The 16527-nt window shown below is 44.1% G+C and overlaps 5 protein-coding genes across 5 annotated transcripts; 1 reads left to right on the top strand and 4 right to left on the bottom strand.

Moving 5' to 3' along the window:
- Positions 1-471: 471 nt before the first annotated feature.
- Positions 472-2951, bottom strand: Bfra_011944 (uncharacterized protein; the record flags this gene model as incomplete). Its single annotated transcript, XM_037342268.1, has 3 exons — positions 472-1725; positions 1811-2683; positions 2766-2951. The coding sequence occupies 3 exons, from the start codon at positions 2949-2951 to the stop codon at positions 472-474; spliced, it is 2313 nt and encodes a 770-aa protein (XP_037187926.1).
- Positions 2952-5234: 2283 nt separating this feature from the next.
- Positions 5235-6297, bottom strand: Bfra_011943sa (putative polyketide synthase protein; the record flags this gene model as incomplete). The annotated part of the gene is made up of 3 exons (XM_037342267.1): positions 5235-5626; positions 5911-6182; positions 6287-6297. The coding sequence occupies 3 exons, from the start codon at positions 6295-6297 to the stop codon at positions 5235-5237; spliced, it is 675 nt and encodes a 224-aa protein (XP_037187925.1).
- A 2361-nt stretch (positions 6298-8658) lies between these two features.
- Positions 8659-9269, top strand: Bfra_011942 (putative protease inhibitor protein; the record flags this gene model as incomplete). The annotated part of the gene is made up of 2 exons (XM_037342266.1): positions 8659-8779; positions 8854-9269. 2 exons carry the CDS (start codon positions 8659-8661, stop codon positions 9267-9269), a joined length of 537 nt encoding a protein of 178 aa, XP_037187924.1.
- A 1052-nt stretch (positions 9270-10321) lies between these two features.
- Positions 10322-13159, bottom strand: Bfra_011941 (putative urease protein; the record flags this gene model as incomplete). The annotated part of the gene is made up of 6 exons (XM_037342265.1): positions 10322-10642; positions 10697-11588; positions 11637-12421; positions 12468-12842; positions 12947-13072; positions 13139-13159. 6 exons carry the CDS (start codon positions 13157-13159, stop codon positions 10322-10324), a joined length of 2520 nt encoding a protein of 839 aa, XP_037187923.1.
- Positions 13160-13785: 626 nt separating this feature from the next.
- On the bottom strand, positions 13786-15791 carry Bfra_011940 (putative ring finger domain-containing protein; the record flags this gene model as incomplete). Its single annotated transcript, XM_037342264.1, has 4 exons — positions 13786-13826; positions 13877-15425; positions 15474-15549; positions 15760-15791. The coding sequence occupies 4 exons, from the start codon at positions 15789-15791 to the stop codon at positions 13786-13788; spliced, it is 1698 nt and encodes a 565-aa protein (XP_037187922.1).
- Positions 15792-16527: the final 736 nt, after the last annotated feature.

Genomic DNA, 16527 nt, shown 5'->3' with positions numbered 1-16527 from the left:
CCTGGCACGGTTGAAGCATGAATCATAATTCGCTTCACCATTTGTTTCATCCGGGTAACTAGATACTCCGCGTTTGGTGACATCTAGATTTTTCTGATGCAGGGATTGTTGTTAATAGCTACCTAGGTATTTGAATGCGGGTTACGGGTAGTCAAGTCTACCAGTATCCGGAACAGGCGATAAGGTATTTTGTGGGCCATGGGAAAACCAATGTCGGCATTTGCAATTTCCATAAGTGTGTGTGCGAGCTTAAAAATGCGAGCAAGAACTCCGAAGTCCTTATTAGCCGGAGATTTGCATCGACTCTTCGTAGGTATAATAATATATACAGTGGCTGAGGGGAATAATTTGATATTACAACGTCTTTGTGTTCTTACATGCTCCCCATTTCTAGTGCCATTGACCAAAATAAAATTGTAAGGGTAGGGCATTGCGTAGATCGATTGAAAACAACCGAGGCTTCTCAGAATGTTAAGAGCCAGTAAAATAATCATGATATGAACCCCACATCTCTGGGTGTTGAGGTGCGTCGCCACCAACAGTTCCTAAACCAAATATGAATTCGTTCCAGTGTGCATTTGTATAACCATCCGGAATAGGTAGTGGGGACGTCATATTCGTGTCTATGGGGGTAGAACCCATGGGTATGGGAAGATCGAAGCCCATCGCCCCGTAGGTATTCTGCCCTATTGGGTCAACCTGCCCAATTGTAGAAGGTTGACGGTAGTTGTTATTTTCCGGCATGATCGGAGAGAATTCGGCACCTAAGTTGGGAGCTGGGCTGTACATATTAGAGTTGGAAATTGCCGTTGGAGTTGTTGATGCTTGGGAATCACTGAGACCTCTTTCTCGCCTTCTTGCTGCTCTTGCTCTTTTCAGTAAATTCTTCACTGGTCGCCAAATCATTCCATCTTTTGTATCTGCAACGTATTCACTCCATTTATTGTAATGGAATTCAATGACCTCCCAAGCTTGGTCAGCAAGAGTGCCAGTCGGTTCCGCACAAAGCTCAGCTAAAGCGACGGCGATCGCATGCCACGGCACATAGGTTTGAAAGAACCAGAGCCATCCCTTTGAAGGACCATGTTCCCACATTTCTTCCATCAAATTTAGGTACGCCATAGCTGTACGCAAGGATTGTCCTCGAGGAAGTACTCGATGTGTAGATTTCCTTCGCTGGAGTGGATATTGTGTCACCAACCATAATTTGAGCGATAATAGTCGTGATACCCGACAAAACCAGAAGAATCTCGGATCATTGGGATCAGCACCTGCGAGATAGGTTGATTCAACTTTATCAGTAAATCCTTTGATCATCTGCTCTTTTTGTTCTGTAGTCAAGACTGGCGCGTCTAGGCGCGTAGGTACGAAATTCATCCTCAATCCGATCCCGCTGACTGTCATCGTAATGCAAGCAAATGTCATACTGGTGAATCCCATCCGATCGACTGGTGAAGTTGTTGAGTTAACAGAGATATCCTCGTCGTTTATGTTGGCAGGCATCTTTGTATCAAAAGAGCCATCAGTGATCATTGTTTCTGTACCTCGATCTTCAGAAGCTCTCGTATCAAGTACGACCAATGACCACCATACTCTCCTTCGCATTTCCACATCGAAAGGTTGGTTACTGCCATCTCTGTGAAGCCCGATGCCACGGGCAAGGCGGACTGCAAGACCGATGAATGCCCATACAGATCGACTTCGATCATGAGAGCGCATAGCTGCCTGTGAAAGTATATAAATATCATCATCATCATCATCATCATCATCATAAAACCATCGTCAAAGACACTTGGAGAAGAACACTTACAATATACGTCATTAAAGCTTGTAAAGTAACAATTTCTACACTATTGAGAAAATCTGATTCTTGGAGAGCAATCTCTGTCGCAGTTTTGTATCGCGTCACTAAAATCTGCCTTTCTTCGTCTAAGAATTCAAGGCACTCTTCATTTGACATGCTCGTCACAGCAGCCAGGTACATAGAAAACGTGCTAGCCTCAAGACTTTTGAATTTGTGTCGGCCAGTATTTGGGTCTAATAACTCGGAACTTGAGTTTACCATAAGGTGTGATGTTGACTTGTGCACAGTGACGACCATTGGATGCACATTTTTCAAATAAAAATCGAACAAAATGTTGCGGTGCTCGACGGATGGATATGGAATTATGATATTCGAGGAAGTGACCTTGGAATCAAAGACAAATTGTGAAGGGTAATCATATTTGGATGCTGGCGAAGTTGCAGTTGATCCAGAATTTTCATCTTCATCGTCACTGGGGTTCTCGATGAGCTGTTTCAGTCCATCAATTTCTTCACTTAATCTTGTCCAAAATCCGTCATGAGTATAGATTGACTCGGTCTCTTGGCGTTTGATAAAATCAGCAAATTGATGATCCAAACGTCCTGGTACGAATCCAATCTCATGGGCATTGTCATTGAATTTTTGACTTGGAGACGTGAAAGAGCGATGAGGTCGCGGCCCTGACGATGGTGTATTTGACCGAACCTCGTCTTCTACCTGACCATCCTCTCCAAGAAGCTTTGTGGCATCAATTCTGCTCACCAAACTTTCGAGATGCGAGATTCTTTTTAATAGCTCAGCATCACGAGACTTTGGATTGCTTTGTCTGGGCCTAGGGTTTCGAATACGTGTAGGAAAAATACATTCAGTGCCAGATGCCTGATTATGTGTTATTCATTAGATATTCATAGACGCCCCCCCAAATTGAGGGACTGAAGGTTGGAAAACAAATTTCACTCACCTGACATGGGATACACGGGTTTGTTGTTTTATTGCATCTTATCTTACGTCTCCTACAATTTGTGCAACTAAGAATTTTCGGTGGTGGTGGTGGTGGTGTTGCTGCTGCTGCTGCTGTCGTTGTTGTTGGAGGTTGGGCGTTTGTGCTACTGCTGGCGGTAGAAACCACGGGGCTGTTCGGATTCATGATGTTGAAATATATGTTGAAATACTAAAAGAGTGGCACAGTTGTTGCCTATATCATAGACTTTGACCGAGCGACTCGTCTGAATGAATGAATTAATGATTGGTTGGTTGATTGATTGCTTGACCGACCAAATCAATTGATGGATAAAATGATTACCCGCAGAACTCTTTCAACACCACAAACTGGTAGCTCTACACTACAATAAGCATGACACGATGATTATGTATGGAATGGGAATCGGAGCGAGAATTGGATAAGGCTGAGTGAGTCAAACGAACTCTTTGTCCAAGATCTCATTTCGGAAAGAAAAAGGGTCCTTCTTGTTCACATGAAAAGCGTTTGCACGGTTGCACCCTTTTTAGCAAAAACCTTAAATTGTTGAAAACGTAGCCAGGATAGGTAGGAAATAATGTGAGGGAGACCGAGAGGGCGAGAGTATTAGTAATCCCATCTACCGTACGCGGCTTTGGCTGACAAATACTTTCGAATTCGAACCAATGGGAACGCTCCGCACGCTATGTGTGCCCTTACTTACCGGAGGGTTTTGAGCCCGACTACCGCTTGAGCTCATGGCCAAGAATGGCGTAGACAAAACCTTCCAGTACCATCCAAACACTATTAGGCTTGGATGGTATGATGATGCCACGGAAGATTGATAGATTGCCTCCTGTACGCTGTACAAGTTGCAGAACGTGGAGTGTAGAACGTGGAGTGTCGAATGTAGAACGTCGAATGTAGAACGTAGAACGTCGAATGTAGAACGTCGAATGCTCTCCATCTCCCAATTTCGGTAGCCAGGCACTCACAAGCACCTCCTTACGTGTCAAGTAGCAACATGTAAAAGATTCGACTGGAAATTCTCTCTTCTTCTATCTCCGCTGTTCCGATTCCCCGTGCTGCCGGTGCTTATATCCGAGTGCCGCACACACGGAGATAGATGATCCCTACAAGGGGGTAGCCAGGATACACAGCGATCGGCCTTTCTTATACACGGTGCCGATATATTACGAGTGCCACCAGGTGGTGTATCTGGGAGCCCAGGTGTAGCCTACACCTACCTAGGGACCTCCCGAAAACTCCGTGGATGAACCTTGATCATTCTCGACTGATTATTAACCCCCTAGTTTTCTATCCACAAAATGACATCTCCAGCAGCCTACCTGGGTATCTCGTGCTTCTTATGTCTGGCATTCGATACTGACGGCTGGATAGATTATTATTGCATGTGGATAAAGTCAAAATCTTTTCTCTCGTATCACGCAGGATGCAGCTTGCACGCCAATCTGGATTGAGGCTAGAGAAATATGCTTGAAGCCTTGGCTTATTAACATTATGCGTATGTTCTTACGATCCTTATCTCAGTTCAATCATCTTGTCTTCGTCCCGCAACATCCGTGTAGAAGCAGCAGAAGTCTTTCTTGTAGCTTCGGTGGAATTTCGAGTCTGTGGGAATATCCAAACAGGTGTCACAATTCGAGTCCTACATCAACAATTACTCGTGCAGTGTCTCTCCCATACAAACATCTATTCACCCACGCTATTCCTAGGGGAAGAACAAGCCCTCTGTAGATACTAATTTCAACAATTCGTTTGTTTACCCATTTTAATGTGAGACATACTTCCTGATAAAACCTGAAATAATCACAAGCTAACATTTCATTCTATCAGTATTCTCTCACACACTTGATTTATTTACAGTTGATTTGGGATTCAATTGTTTCAAAAGATTCACGAAATATCTGAGTAGTCAAACTCAACCTCCTACGCTCATTATTCTGCCACAAGGCGGCGAAAAGCCAAACGAGAAAGTTTTGTTGCATATCTGAAAATTCTACAAAAACACCAACCCTCCATCCTTCCAAATTGGGAAGAAAAGTTGTAGAAATACATCGACTGGGAATAAGAAGGCTTCTGTGGCCTTATTTCCGGTCGTGACTGATATCGGGTAAGTGAAAAGGCGTGTGCGCTTGGGCGAGTGAAGTCTGGATTATCACCAAAGACTCATTTGAAAATTCACTCAAATCATTATTTTTAGTCCTGCTTTCACCGCATCTTATAATCATTACTATGATATCAAATTAAATCCTATCAAACACTTGAACTCACAGGAAATCCGGCAGTAACACGGACGGCCGTGCCTGGGGTTCTTCACCACCTGCCCAATCTACTGCCGCAAAACCCGCTCGGAGCACGTGTTCTTCCAAAACGACTCATATGTCGCAGCAGCTCACGTCCATCTTCAAATGACTACCATCCCTCGAACGATCCAACGGTAATTTTCAGTCAGAACATATCTTGTGTGAGCACGGCTAATGTTACAACACTATCATCTCGAAAAAGCTCACAAGTCGTTGTTAACCATGTGATCAAGTTTCCTTTCGCGCACATCCAAGTCGTCGAGATGACGACCTGGAGTGTGTGAACACAAGATCCCGTTGGTTCTTTCTCATTATCCAGCGTGGTGGATTCCATCTTGAGATAATTCTTGAATGTGCGTTTTGCAGCGGCACCATATGATGCAGATAAGTCTTTGAACACATACTCGAGTAGAACGTCAAGCTTTCGTAGATGCCAAACAACGTACACGGCCATACTACCTATGCCAGCTCCGACTTCCAATTCATGAAAATTGCCCGGTCTGTCAGGATTTGCCATGGCTTTCTCAAGGGACTTGCCTAACGTAATGGTACCGGAGCGCATAAGAGGCCAGCTTTTGTGGTGGTCACCAAGAGTCTATATTTTTATTACCAAAGACAATTGGAAGTCATCCTTCTCGTCAGTTAAATACTCGGCTAGATATTTTCCGACGACCCTAGCCACTTTACAAAAACTGCCATGAAGTGAGAATTCTGGTAGATTACTTTCGTAGATAATCCAAGCGGGTGTAAGATCTATAGGTTTCGACGTGGGAATGAATTGATCTTGTTCGTCGACGGTAATGAGACCACCATCTTCTAACACTCAATGACGTTGGCGCACAAGGTGCTTGTGCTTGGACATGTGTGGGACGATGTAAAGATATTTCCGATAGACGTATCGCTGCTCAATTTCGCAAATGCCTCAACGACACAGGCTAGAACTAGGGTCTCCTTGCAAGGGGAGCATCTCTTCCAAAACCTCACGACTTTAGCTTCAAAGGAAGCTTTTTCGTAGGCATCCTCGTTGTCCGCGAAGAGCTTTTCAACGTGCTGGAAGAATGATCTCGAGTCGCCCTCTAAAATAGCAGGAGTCCTGCTGACTTAGCTAACATAGCTCATTTTTGCTTCGGTCCGAGCAGGAGCTTCACTAGGTGCGCCCGGAATGGCTCCTAAAGCAAAATCGATATGACGACATACAGCTTTGACATTTTGGAGAGACAAGAATGTGTCGAGGGCAATCTCAAGTCCGAAAGAAAGTTGGGTCTTGTTAAAGCCCTTGGTCACTAAGAGAGAATCGATACCAATTTCTTCGAGCGTTGAGTCACGAGCGATCTCATCCAATAGAGGACTTGTGAGATTGTGCAAGACTTCCGAGATTTTCGGTATTCAACTAGACTGTGCAGGCGTTCCAGAAGTTATGGTTGCGGCTGCAAGTAATTTGGGAGCCGTGGCTCCTGAAGGTTTTGGTATGGAATCCTTTCATTCATATTGGACCCATATTGATGACGTGTTTTTGAAGCGTGCGAAATCTGTTAGCATTATTGTGGCGCGGAAAGCAAGTCGAGATATAGAGATACAGGTAAGAGGGCCTCATCAAATACCACGGCACCAATATAGCAGCCATAGTCATGGGGTTATTTGTGGTCAGCGGAACCGAAATGACCTGTGGATTTTAGGGCTTTGTTAACGACTTCGCGTGAAAGCCTTTCTTCAGGGTTCCAGAAGACGACTTTGCGCCCGAATTCTTCACAAATCAATGGCCAAGACTTTCGGGGTCATCAATAGAATTTCTCCAGAATTTAGCATTGACGTGATCGGCCAATCTGTGGATAGCAATGTTCAAACCATCAGATTGACTTTCATGACCACAGGGATGTCGTGAGATCCCGAAATCCACCAACGTCGGCCACGCTGAGACAATGACACGAGATTATCCCCACTGAAAGTGAATAAGGTCAGATATCTTTCTGAGCTGTTCAGGTAATGCGTGCACAGCTTTCTTTGCATATGCACGCAAAATATCTAATCTCAACGACCCATGATGACATGCAAGCATTAGCGAGTGGATCTATCTTTTTTGAACGTGTAGCGAGTCTAAAGAGGTGATTCTATCATAACAAGGAGGTTAGAATCGCTTGTGTGTGGGTATTCATAAGCGAATATTAGATAAGAATCGAATGACAGGGTGGAGAGCGCACCGTCAGTCCTGGCCTAGTCTACTGAACGGTGACTGATTCAAACTCATCAAGGGACCGCAGCAGCTTTTGTTCCAGCTTGGCTCAGCGACATCATGACTACCATGCATGTCTTTACGGCAATCATGCGAATTCAGGAGGCACGGAGTAGACTAATTAGGCTATTATCGCTTCAGAAGGCAATCATAAGCAAAGGATTTCAATCAATTGCTGTTCAAACAAGCTTTCTTGCTGAGCCTTCTAGATAAAGCAATCTGCATATCCAAGGTATACCGTAATCCTATTGGAAATCAACCCTCCCCGCATAACGCTAGAAACAGGTATTTCCTATCTGGGAGCTAATCGAAGGATGACCGGCTTTTATACAAGAGTTTACGACTAATGACGGACTCCAATTCACATAGACCTCGGAGAAGGAGTTTCAAAAAGTCCGATCCCTGTCAATTACCTGCTGACTGCAGATCTCGAATCGGACTTTTTAAAGCTATCCTTCTATTCCAATAACGCTAACGCGGGGTTCACCAGTTCTTTGACATGGTTTTGGAGATTCACTTTACGTTCAACGTCTTCAGAGAAGCGTTCTGGACATTGATACTTACTGAGGTCATTGCATCTTAGGAAAGGTTGGCTGACGTCGAATGATATGCGTGATCAAGAATAGAGCTGTCTGATTAATCATGATCTATGAACTTTAACGTAGTAGTCGGGCTGTCCCATATCGTGGTCGTTGACACTCCACTTGAAAGTCGAAAATCAAAAAGTATTGGCCGTACTTCAAAGGGAACAGTTTAACCGGTGAAAGTATAGCGCTAGGTCAACACATACACATCTACTATAAACATTGCGCATACTCAAATTGTTTAGCGAACAGATTATGTTAGATTAGGTGCAATAGGTAGATCATCGGTTTTTAGTATCTACACGCCGCTTATACCCGTCTGTACATACACAAACTCATACCTGCCGCAAAGATCTACTAGTAATCACTAGAAACAACAAGGTCAGGCTATCAAAACTCGGGAATAACAGCCAACGATTAGCTAGCTATGGAAATAATCCATCGGATTCCCTAAATGGGATTAACTCGAACAGAATCGAGTCTGGATTCGCAAGGGGGCTGTCACACTTCTCGGGGTATAAAACTCGTCTGGCTGTGCATATATATATGTATGTATCCTTATGCTTTTTAATATCTACACTCGTGGTTTATTGCTGTATCTAACTGAGGATACTACTCGTCTCTGACTTGCTTCATTCCAATCGTCTAACATATTTCATTCCAATCTTCTACCTCTACTTTCCCAGCTTCTTGCCCCAGCAGATCAAAGTCCAACCTCCAGCTTCCCACTATTTCCCCAATTCATCTCTCCAAGCATGCCCGCCAACACATGCGTCAAGCGCGCTCTCAGCGTCATGGAAAAAGATCCCTCCAAAATCCTAAGCGTCACCTACAACGGCACCACCATCACACCCAAACAATACCTCCCCCGATCCGGTAAAATCCCCACTCTCCACTCCCAGTACCCCAAACCCAAACCCAAACCCAAACTCCTAACCCTCCCCCTACAGAAGCTCAAACCGCCCCCTCCCTCTCCCTCTCAACTCCCCCTTCCACCTCCACCCCCACCCCAACCTACCTCCTCATCATGCTCGATCTCGACGCGCCCTTCCCCTCCCTCCCCCTCCTCGGTCCCATCCTCCACTGGATCCAACCCGGCTACACCGCCACCCCCAGCGGTCTCCTATCCACCAACGAGCCCTTTGTAGCGAATTATATCGGTCCTGCTCCTCCTCCAGGTAGTGCTCCACATCGATATTCCTCCTACTTATTTGAACAGCCAGAGGATTTCGATGGCGGGAAATACGCACCAGCTGCGGGGAAACCGCTGAGTAATTGGTACCGCATGCGCTTCGATTTGGATGGGTGGCAGAAGATGGTGGGGCTGGGGGAACCCGTTGCTGTGAATTGGTTTTTGAGTAATTAGACGGGTTGGTTTGGAAGGGGGTTGGAGTTTGTTGTAGACAAAGCGTGCGATTGCACCCAGTGGAGAGACAGAGAGAGGTATGCATTCTGTCCCTCATCACAGGAATGTAGCAGGAAGATACCTACGCGATAACAGGGATATGTGAGGAACTCATCATCAACTCTGTTGAATTCTCAATGAGAACTGAATTTTGAAATATCGATCCATCTCATTTCCATCTATCTATTTCCCATCTGCAACCTCGACTCGAGTCTCATCTTCACCAATATCATTACACGTCTTCATTACTTCCGCCTTACAAAACATGCACATGTATGTTTCCAGCAACCCTTGACTTCCTCCTATATCTTACATGCAAGGAGAAAAATCAGCTCCATCTTCTCACATCATGAGTAGACCCACACAGTATAACCGCTCCCGCCCCTGAATCCCCGCTAAATATACCCCGTGAGAATTCGTCCATCATCGCATCCATCGTATGCTACTACCTCATAACCCAGCTACAAATCACAGCACCTATTTATCCCCGATCGATCACTCTGAAACATCTACAGAAGTAGAGAATGCAAGATCATCCTACGATGAGAACACCAGTCGCAGAGATACGTTTCGCCGCCGTGTCGGTGCAGGAGATATTGCTGCAAACAGCGTCGCGTTCAATTCAAGCCCTGCCGACAGAAGTTCCGGTAGCGAATTGGGTGCACGGCCAAGTTCCCATGAATAGAGATCAGTGGTCCACTTGGAGACCCAGGAGAGAACGGACGAACTTCCCATTGACGAGAATGACTACTACTAAATCTACTCTTTCCCACAATCATGGGATGAAGTCTCGAATAGACTATAGAAACTCCTTCACCCAAGTGAATTACAGGGATGGACACCGTATTTGCGAAGAAAACATAACGGCAACCACAATGTTATCAGTGGAAAACAAAATGTGTAACTATCATTAGAGCTAAATACTATCCTTCCAAGCACCCCTTAGACACGAACCCTTCACTTCACATGAACAGGCCCTATTTCTGTCCCTTGATTGCCATAAAATAATCCCTCTAATACACATAAGCATTTTGACCCAGAGGCAGCCAGTCCGCCGCCTCACAAACAATATGTACACCATCTGCCTCAACTCTATAATTTTCCGGATCGACCTTCATCTTCGGCATCTGATCATTGAACTTCATATCCTTCTTTCCAACTATTCTACAATTCTTCACCGCCTCTACGCGACTTTTCAAACCATATGTTGCGATCGTACCCGAAGAAATTGAAGATTCAGAGACGAAGAGAATAGATGTAGAAGGGACTAGGGGTGCAAACATAGGGCGACAGATGATGGGTTGGACTGTCGGGATGGAAGCGTTAGGATCACCCTAAAAGTTTGATTAGCAAAGGATTCGAGAGAACATGGGTGGAGGATGATCTACCATTTGAGCGTAAGCGATCATACCACTCTTGATAATTGTAGTAGGTTTAGTTCCAAACCAAGCTGGATCCCAAACGACCAGATCTGCGAGCTTTCCCACTTCCACACTGCCAATAACATGTCCCATACCTTGAGCAAGCGCCGGATTAATCGTATACTTGCTAATATATCTCTTAACTCTGAAATTATCTGCTCCGGTGCCCAAATCTTCTCCGAGTGCACCACGTTGAACTTTATTTTTGTGGGCCGTATTCCATGTTCTCATGATGACTTCTCCACAACGACCCATTGCTTGGGAATCAGAAGACATCATACTGATTGCTCCTAAATCATGGAGGATATCTTCGGCCGCAATCGTCTCGGCACGAATTCGTGATTCTGCAAAAGCAACATCTTCAGGAATATTTTTGGAAAGATGATGACAAACCATAAGCATGTCTAGATGCTCATCGAGTGTATTTCTAGTGTAAGGTCTTGTAGGATTGGTAGAAGAAGGGAGGACATTCGCATGCTCTACAACACTAATGATATCAGGTGCATGGCCACCGCCAGCTCCTTCTGTATGATAAGTGTGAATAGCACGATTTTTGAATGCAGCAATCGTAGATTCAACAAAGCCTGATTCGTTTAGAGTATCGGTATGAATCAAACATTGAATATCGAGTTCATCGCAAACCGTGAGACAAGAATCAATAGCCGAAGGTGTGGTGCCCCAATCTTCATGTAATTTGAGTCCACAAGCTCCAGCAATAACTTGCTCACGGAGTGCAGCAGGATCACTGTCATTTCCTTTGCCTGTTATTCCAACATTCATTGGCATGGTATCACAAGCTTGAAGCATTTGTCGCATATAATTCTTTCCAGGTGTGCAGGTTGTAGCACTAGTTCCAGCGCTATTTACATATTAGATAGCATATAGCAAAAGTTTTTATTTTACTTACCTTGGACCTGTTCCGCCTCCTAGCATCGTAGTAATACCGGATGACATAGCTTCTTGGACTTGTTGAGGGCAGATGAAGTGAATATGAGTGTCGAAGCCACCGGCAGTAATAATTTTGCCTTCCCCAGCAATAACATCTGTACATGATCCAACAATCATATTTGGACTAACGCCATCCATCACATCTGGGTTACCAGCTTTACCAATACCTACTATTGTACCGTTCTTGACACCAATATCGGCTTTATAAATACCAGTCCAATCAACAATCAAAGCATTAACAATAACGAGATCCAGTGATATATCATCAGATATACCTGTAGCCTGGCCCATACCTTCTCGTAGAGTTTTACCACCACCAAACTTACATTCATCGCCATAATATGTCAAATCCTTTTCAACCTTGATCCAAAGATCAGTATTACCTAGACGAATAGTGTCACCTACAGTTGGTCCGAACATCGTTGCGTATGCTGTTCTATCCATTTCAAATGCATCAATATATGCAGCATCTCCACTTGGGTCTGGGGTATGCGCGAATCCGGCCTCTTGAAGATTGACTAGAATTTCTTCCACTCGTGTAATATCTACTTTGCCAGTAGCAACGTGATTTCCACCTCGGATGACTCTGTTGCCACCAATTTCTACTAGTCCTACGGTTTTAGTATCTCCAGGTTCGAATCTAACAGATGTACCGGCTGGAATATCGAGTCTGTAACCATATGCTTTGATCCGATCGAAATCGAGTTGTGGATTTGTCTCAATGAAATGATAATGAGATCCAATCTGCAAATGTGAGCAAGTGATCACCACTGTGAAATCTTAGACTCACTTGTATTGGTCTATCCCCCTTACTTGTCACTCTCAATTTTATCCTCTTTCTCCCTTCATTCAGCTTGACCTTACCCTTTACAGTAATCAAAGCACCAGGCCGTTTCGTCGATTCGTATTCCGCATCTAATGGCAATGGGAAAAGATCTATATCCGGAATTGGAAGAAAGCTTCCATAGAGAGCCTTCGCCAAATCTCCATCATCTGTACTAATTGGATGATGTACCGTCACCAAGTATGTTCCAGTTGGAAAAGTGCCTTCGACCATAATTTCCGTAAGGGTCGAGCAAACCGCAGGTTGGACATGACGACGGCCGAGCATTGTTGCGCCAATTGACATGAGATCTGCCACTGTATGGTTTCCATCGCGAATGAGCTTTGAGGTCGTCAGTTCGAACTCTTTTCCTGCTATTGGGGGAAAGAAGGTCGCCAGACCTCTTGAAGATTATTCGCTATAAGCGCCTTGTATCAATTAGTTACAATCTCATGGCATGCTTTCGAATGCTTGAAAGAACGCACAACTGCTTCGAAATGATTGAGCTTTACTCCTCGCGCAAGTCTTCGTTGTGCCAGCAGGCCAAGCTGAGAGATAGCAAGCTTATCTATCTGTTTTGACGATCCCCAAAATTAATTACTTTGCTTGAACGCTGCTAGATAAGGGTCTGGACGTACTTCCTTAGGTATGAGATGCATCTTTTGAGACTGATATGTATCTCCTCTTCAATTGAATATGAATAATTGCATTAAATGATGTTTTGTAGAAAACTAGATATGATTTAGAGATAAGACACTCCCCTCCGTTTTATCTAACTGATAAGGGAAGATTATGACAGGGATGGATGTGTCAATTGAATTTTGGCAAAGTCGAGATCTTAAATCATCATTTGGGAGTAGAAGGCGACTCATTCACTTCATCGACGAACAGGTACTACAGAATTGCGCTGTCGATTGTACAAAGTACATGCATGGCACAACTAATCTTGAATTATCGTACCTACCTACTAGTATCCCTTACAATGTTTCTTTTCCGACCAATCCATCGTACATCTCAAAAGAAAAAGAAATGCTTCTTCTGAAGACTCTGCCTGCTGTGACTGGTTCAACAGCTTTCCGTATCATACGCCAATATTCCAAACAAGTTCCAAATAATTGATCCGTTGCCAATATTTTCTCCCAAAACACCAATTCCTAACCAGCCCTTAATTCCTTTTGCCCTTCAAACGCACAATGCATACATGGTATAAAACTCCAGAGATTGACAAGAACAACCTTGCCACGCTGAAATGCTCATCAAATCATTAATATTTACAGTTGAACCCCTAAGAATAGCCGGGGAAAGTTTTGGATAATGCGCGACGGACTATCATGGCTCATTAGTTTGATAAGAGTTTGATATTGAGAAGCGCTTACAGAGTGATTGATTCCTCCTTTGGACCAAATCGGGGTCTTCTATTGACGGCTGTTGTGCTGCAAGTTCCTGAATTCGTTGCTGGGCTCTCTCTTGCCGAGAAAGGCCATCTTGTAACACCTCAACTCCTAATACGCCATTGGCCTGTGATTGGGGGTGTGTTGCACTTGTCATCAATGGCGGTCTCGTTGCGATCGGTGAGGCAACTGTCATTTGTACATTATTCGTTTGGGCCGTCGAAGTATCAAGCATTCGCCTGCTGAAACTAGAGCCTAAGATTCGGGGAAGAAACCTTGAATGACCAGCCTGAATATCATGGTTATCCTCTGCTATAGTGATACGAGATCTCAGTCTTCGCATATTCCTTTCCCTGTTGACCATTGCGTTGGTGATCTCTATTGGGCATTGCCCGACAGGTAAGACACTCTTTTTGCACATGGGGCATAATGAACTGTTATTGCCAAGAAAAGGGTCGATACAATCCGGATGAAATATATGACCACACGGCAACTCGCGAATCAATGTAGTTCCACTTTCAAAGTCATCTAAACAAACAGGACAAGTAGGTTGGGAGAATACCACAGCTCTTTCCCCGAGATCTGAGATGGAAAGTGGTGAATTTCCCAAGTTGGGTATGATAAAAGTTGGTGAGAACGCCTTGGATGCAGAGTCATCGCAAGATGAGATCTCATTCGCCTCGGCGGAGACGCTTTTATCAACATGAATACCCTCGGCTGTACTTGAACTTTGATGCACCAAAGGGGTCTGTCCAACAAATTGATATGTAAACATAGGCATCTGATCGATAATCTCTTGTGGAACGGTGAGTCGCTTGATACCTAGCGCCTCCAAGTTTACCTCCCCGTTTTCCACTCGTCTTGTTAAAGCCCTCCTCCGACTTCTCTGGAGATAATGCATAGAGCCAGAAGTGATTGCGAGCATAAAGGCCAGTACAGCAACAACAATCAACAAGAATTCCCACAAGTTGGGGAGATTTGTGCCATGAGTTACGCGAAGCTGCGTATATACTCGTACATAATCTCGAGGGTCAATGCCTGGGAATGTGGATAGTTCATGACCGTTTGGTACGTCTGTGAGATTGCCGGAATATAGACTTATTTCGCGCATCATCCTCTCTCCAACACTTCCAGGAACAGCGTATACGGGATATTTGTTTGTAGACTTCCATGTTCCGCCATCTTCAAGTGTCCACTGATCCGAGCTGATTGGTGGTGGTCGACTTGTACTATTATCTGGTGGGTAGAAGATGAAAGCTCGTATCGGGTCTTGTCGCGCTGCAGCTAAATAGCCTTTTGTACATTCTATGCTGATCCAAGGTGCTAGCGCAATCAATGTGAAATCCGTTGCTGGAAGATTGGCTTGTCGAGTGGCATTTGAAGGAACATATTGTTTTGAAATGTTGTAGCATGTGTGTTGATCATCCAGATCTGGCACGTAAAGAAAGCCACCTATTGAACCGCTCGCATCTGCATTGTGGGTTGATAATGTTTGTAAGTTATCGGTAATGGTCTCTGCATAAGATATGTTTGGCTGTTGACACATTAGATCAATACTTTCTTTAATCGTCCCATAACATACATTCAACTGATTAATGACGCTCGTGAGCTGGTCATTTGTGGCCAGGTTATTCCATTCTTCATCCGGGAAAAGTAGACTGTAATGCAATTATCAGTAGATGTCTAAGATTTTGTGGTGTGAAATGCGTGTTGATTGATCGGCATAAAGATGAAGAGTGAGGTAGAGAGAGAGGTTGATGATGACAACAGAATTTGGTGTTTCTTGACAATAAAACACGACATCGTATTCAGTAACGTGTCTAGCATCGGACAAGAGGAATGGATACTGAAGATTCGTTTGCACATACACGGAATTATCGACTTCTTTCAAAGCTTTCATTTGTTAGCTTAGTGAATTTGAATGTAAATTTAGATAAAGAGGACGGCTAAGATTCTTGACATCTCGGCGCCAAGCACCTATATCTCAAAAAAGCTGGGGATATTTTCTGAAACTTGGCACTACTTACCCATTATTCGAAATTATAAATGGCGCGCAGGACCTATTACGCCATAGACCCTTCGGCAAACTGAATGATGGTTATAATTACCATAAAGTGAATTGCAGAATGTGATTCGTGAATTTTTGAATGTTTTTTCTTAACAATTGTTAAAGAATCTTGGAGGATATATTTCCGTACCCATATTGTTCATACAACAGGATATACCAAAAGTAGGGAGATTCGGAGAGTATGGAAGACTAGGGGAGAACACCTAGTATGCATGGGCGGCTAGCGAAAAAGCTTGATCATCTTTTCGCTCCACGTTTGACACCCACAATTTTCATCTCGGAATGTTTTTGGTCTTGGGTTTCATGCTCGTTAGAAGGAACTTCCCCCGATGACAATGTATTGCTGATTATTAATAAGAAAGAGAGAGGAGAGAGTGTGAGATCTTGAGTAAGATTTTGAGAGGAAAGTTGACGTGAATGATATGCATTGCATATTTGTGTACCAATATGAAATCTTCACATAGGATAGATATATCGGGTCACTATGTATGATGGGTGCTATGCATGTATCGCATCTAAACTACCGGTAGAGAGTGGAGATGACATTATCACAACTTGTTGCATTCCG

Source organism: Botrytis fragariae, assembly GCF_013461495.1.
Source record: "Botrytis fragariae strain BVB16 chromosome Unknown tig00000255, whole genome shotgun sequence".
Classification (NCBI taxonomy): domain Eukaryota; kingdom Fungi; phylum Ascomycota; class Leotiomycetes; order Helotiales; family Sclerotiniaceae; genus Botrytis; species Botrytis fragariae.
This window is presented reverse-complemented; position numbering and strand designations above follow the sequence as displayed.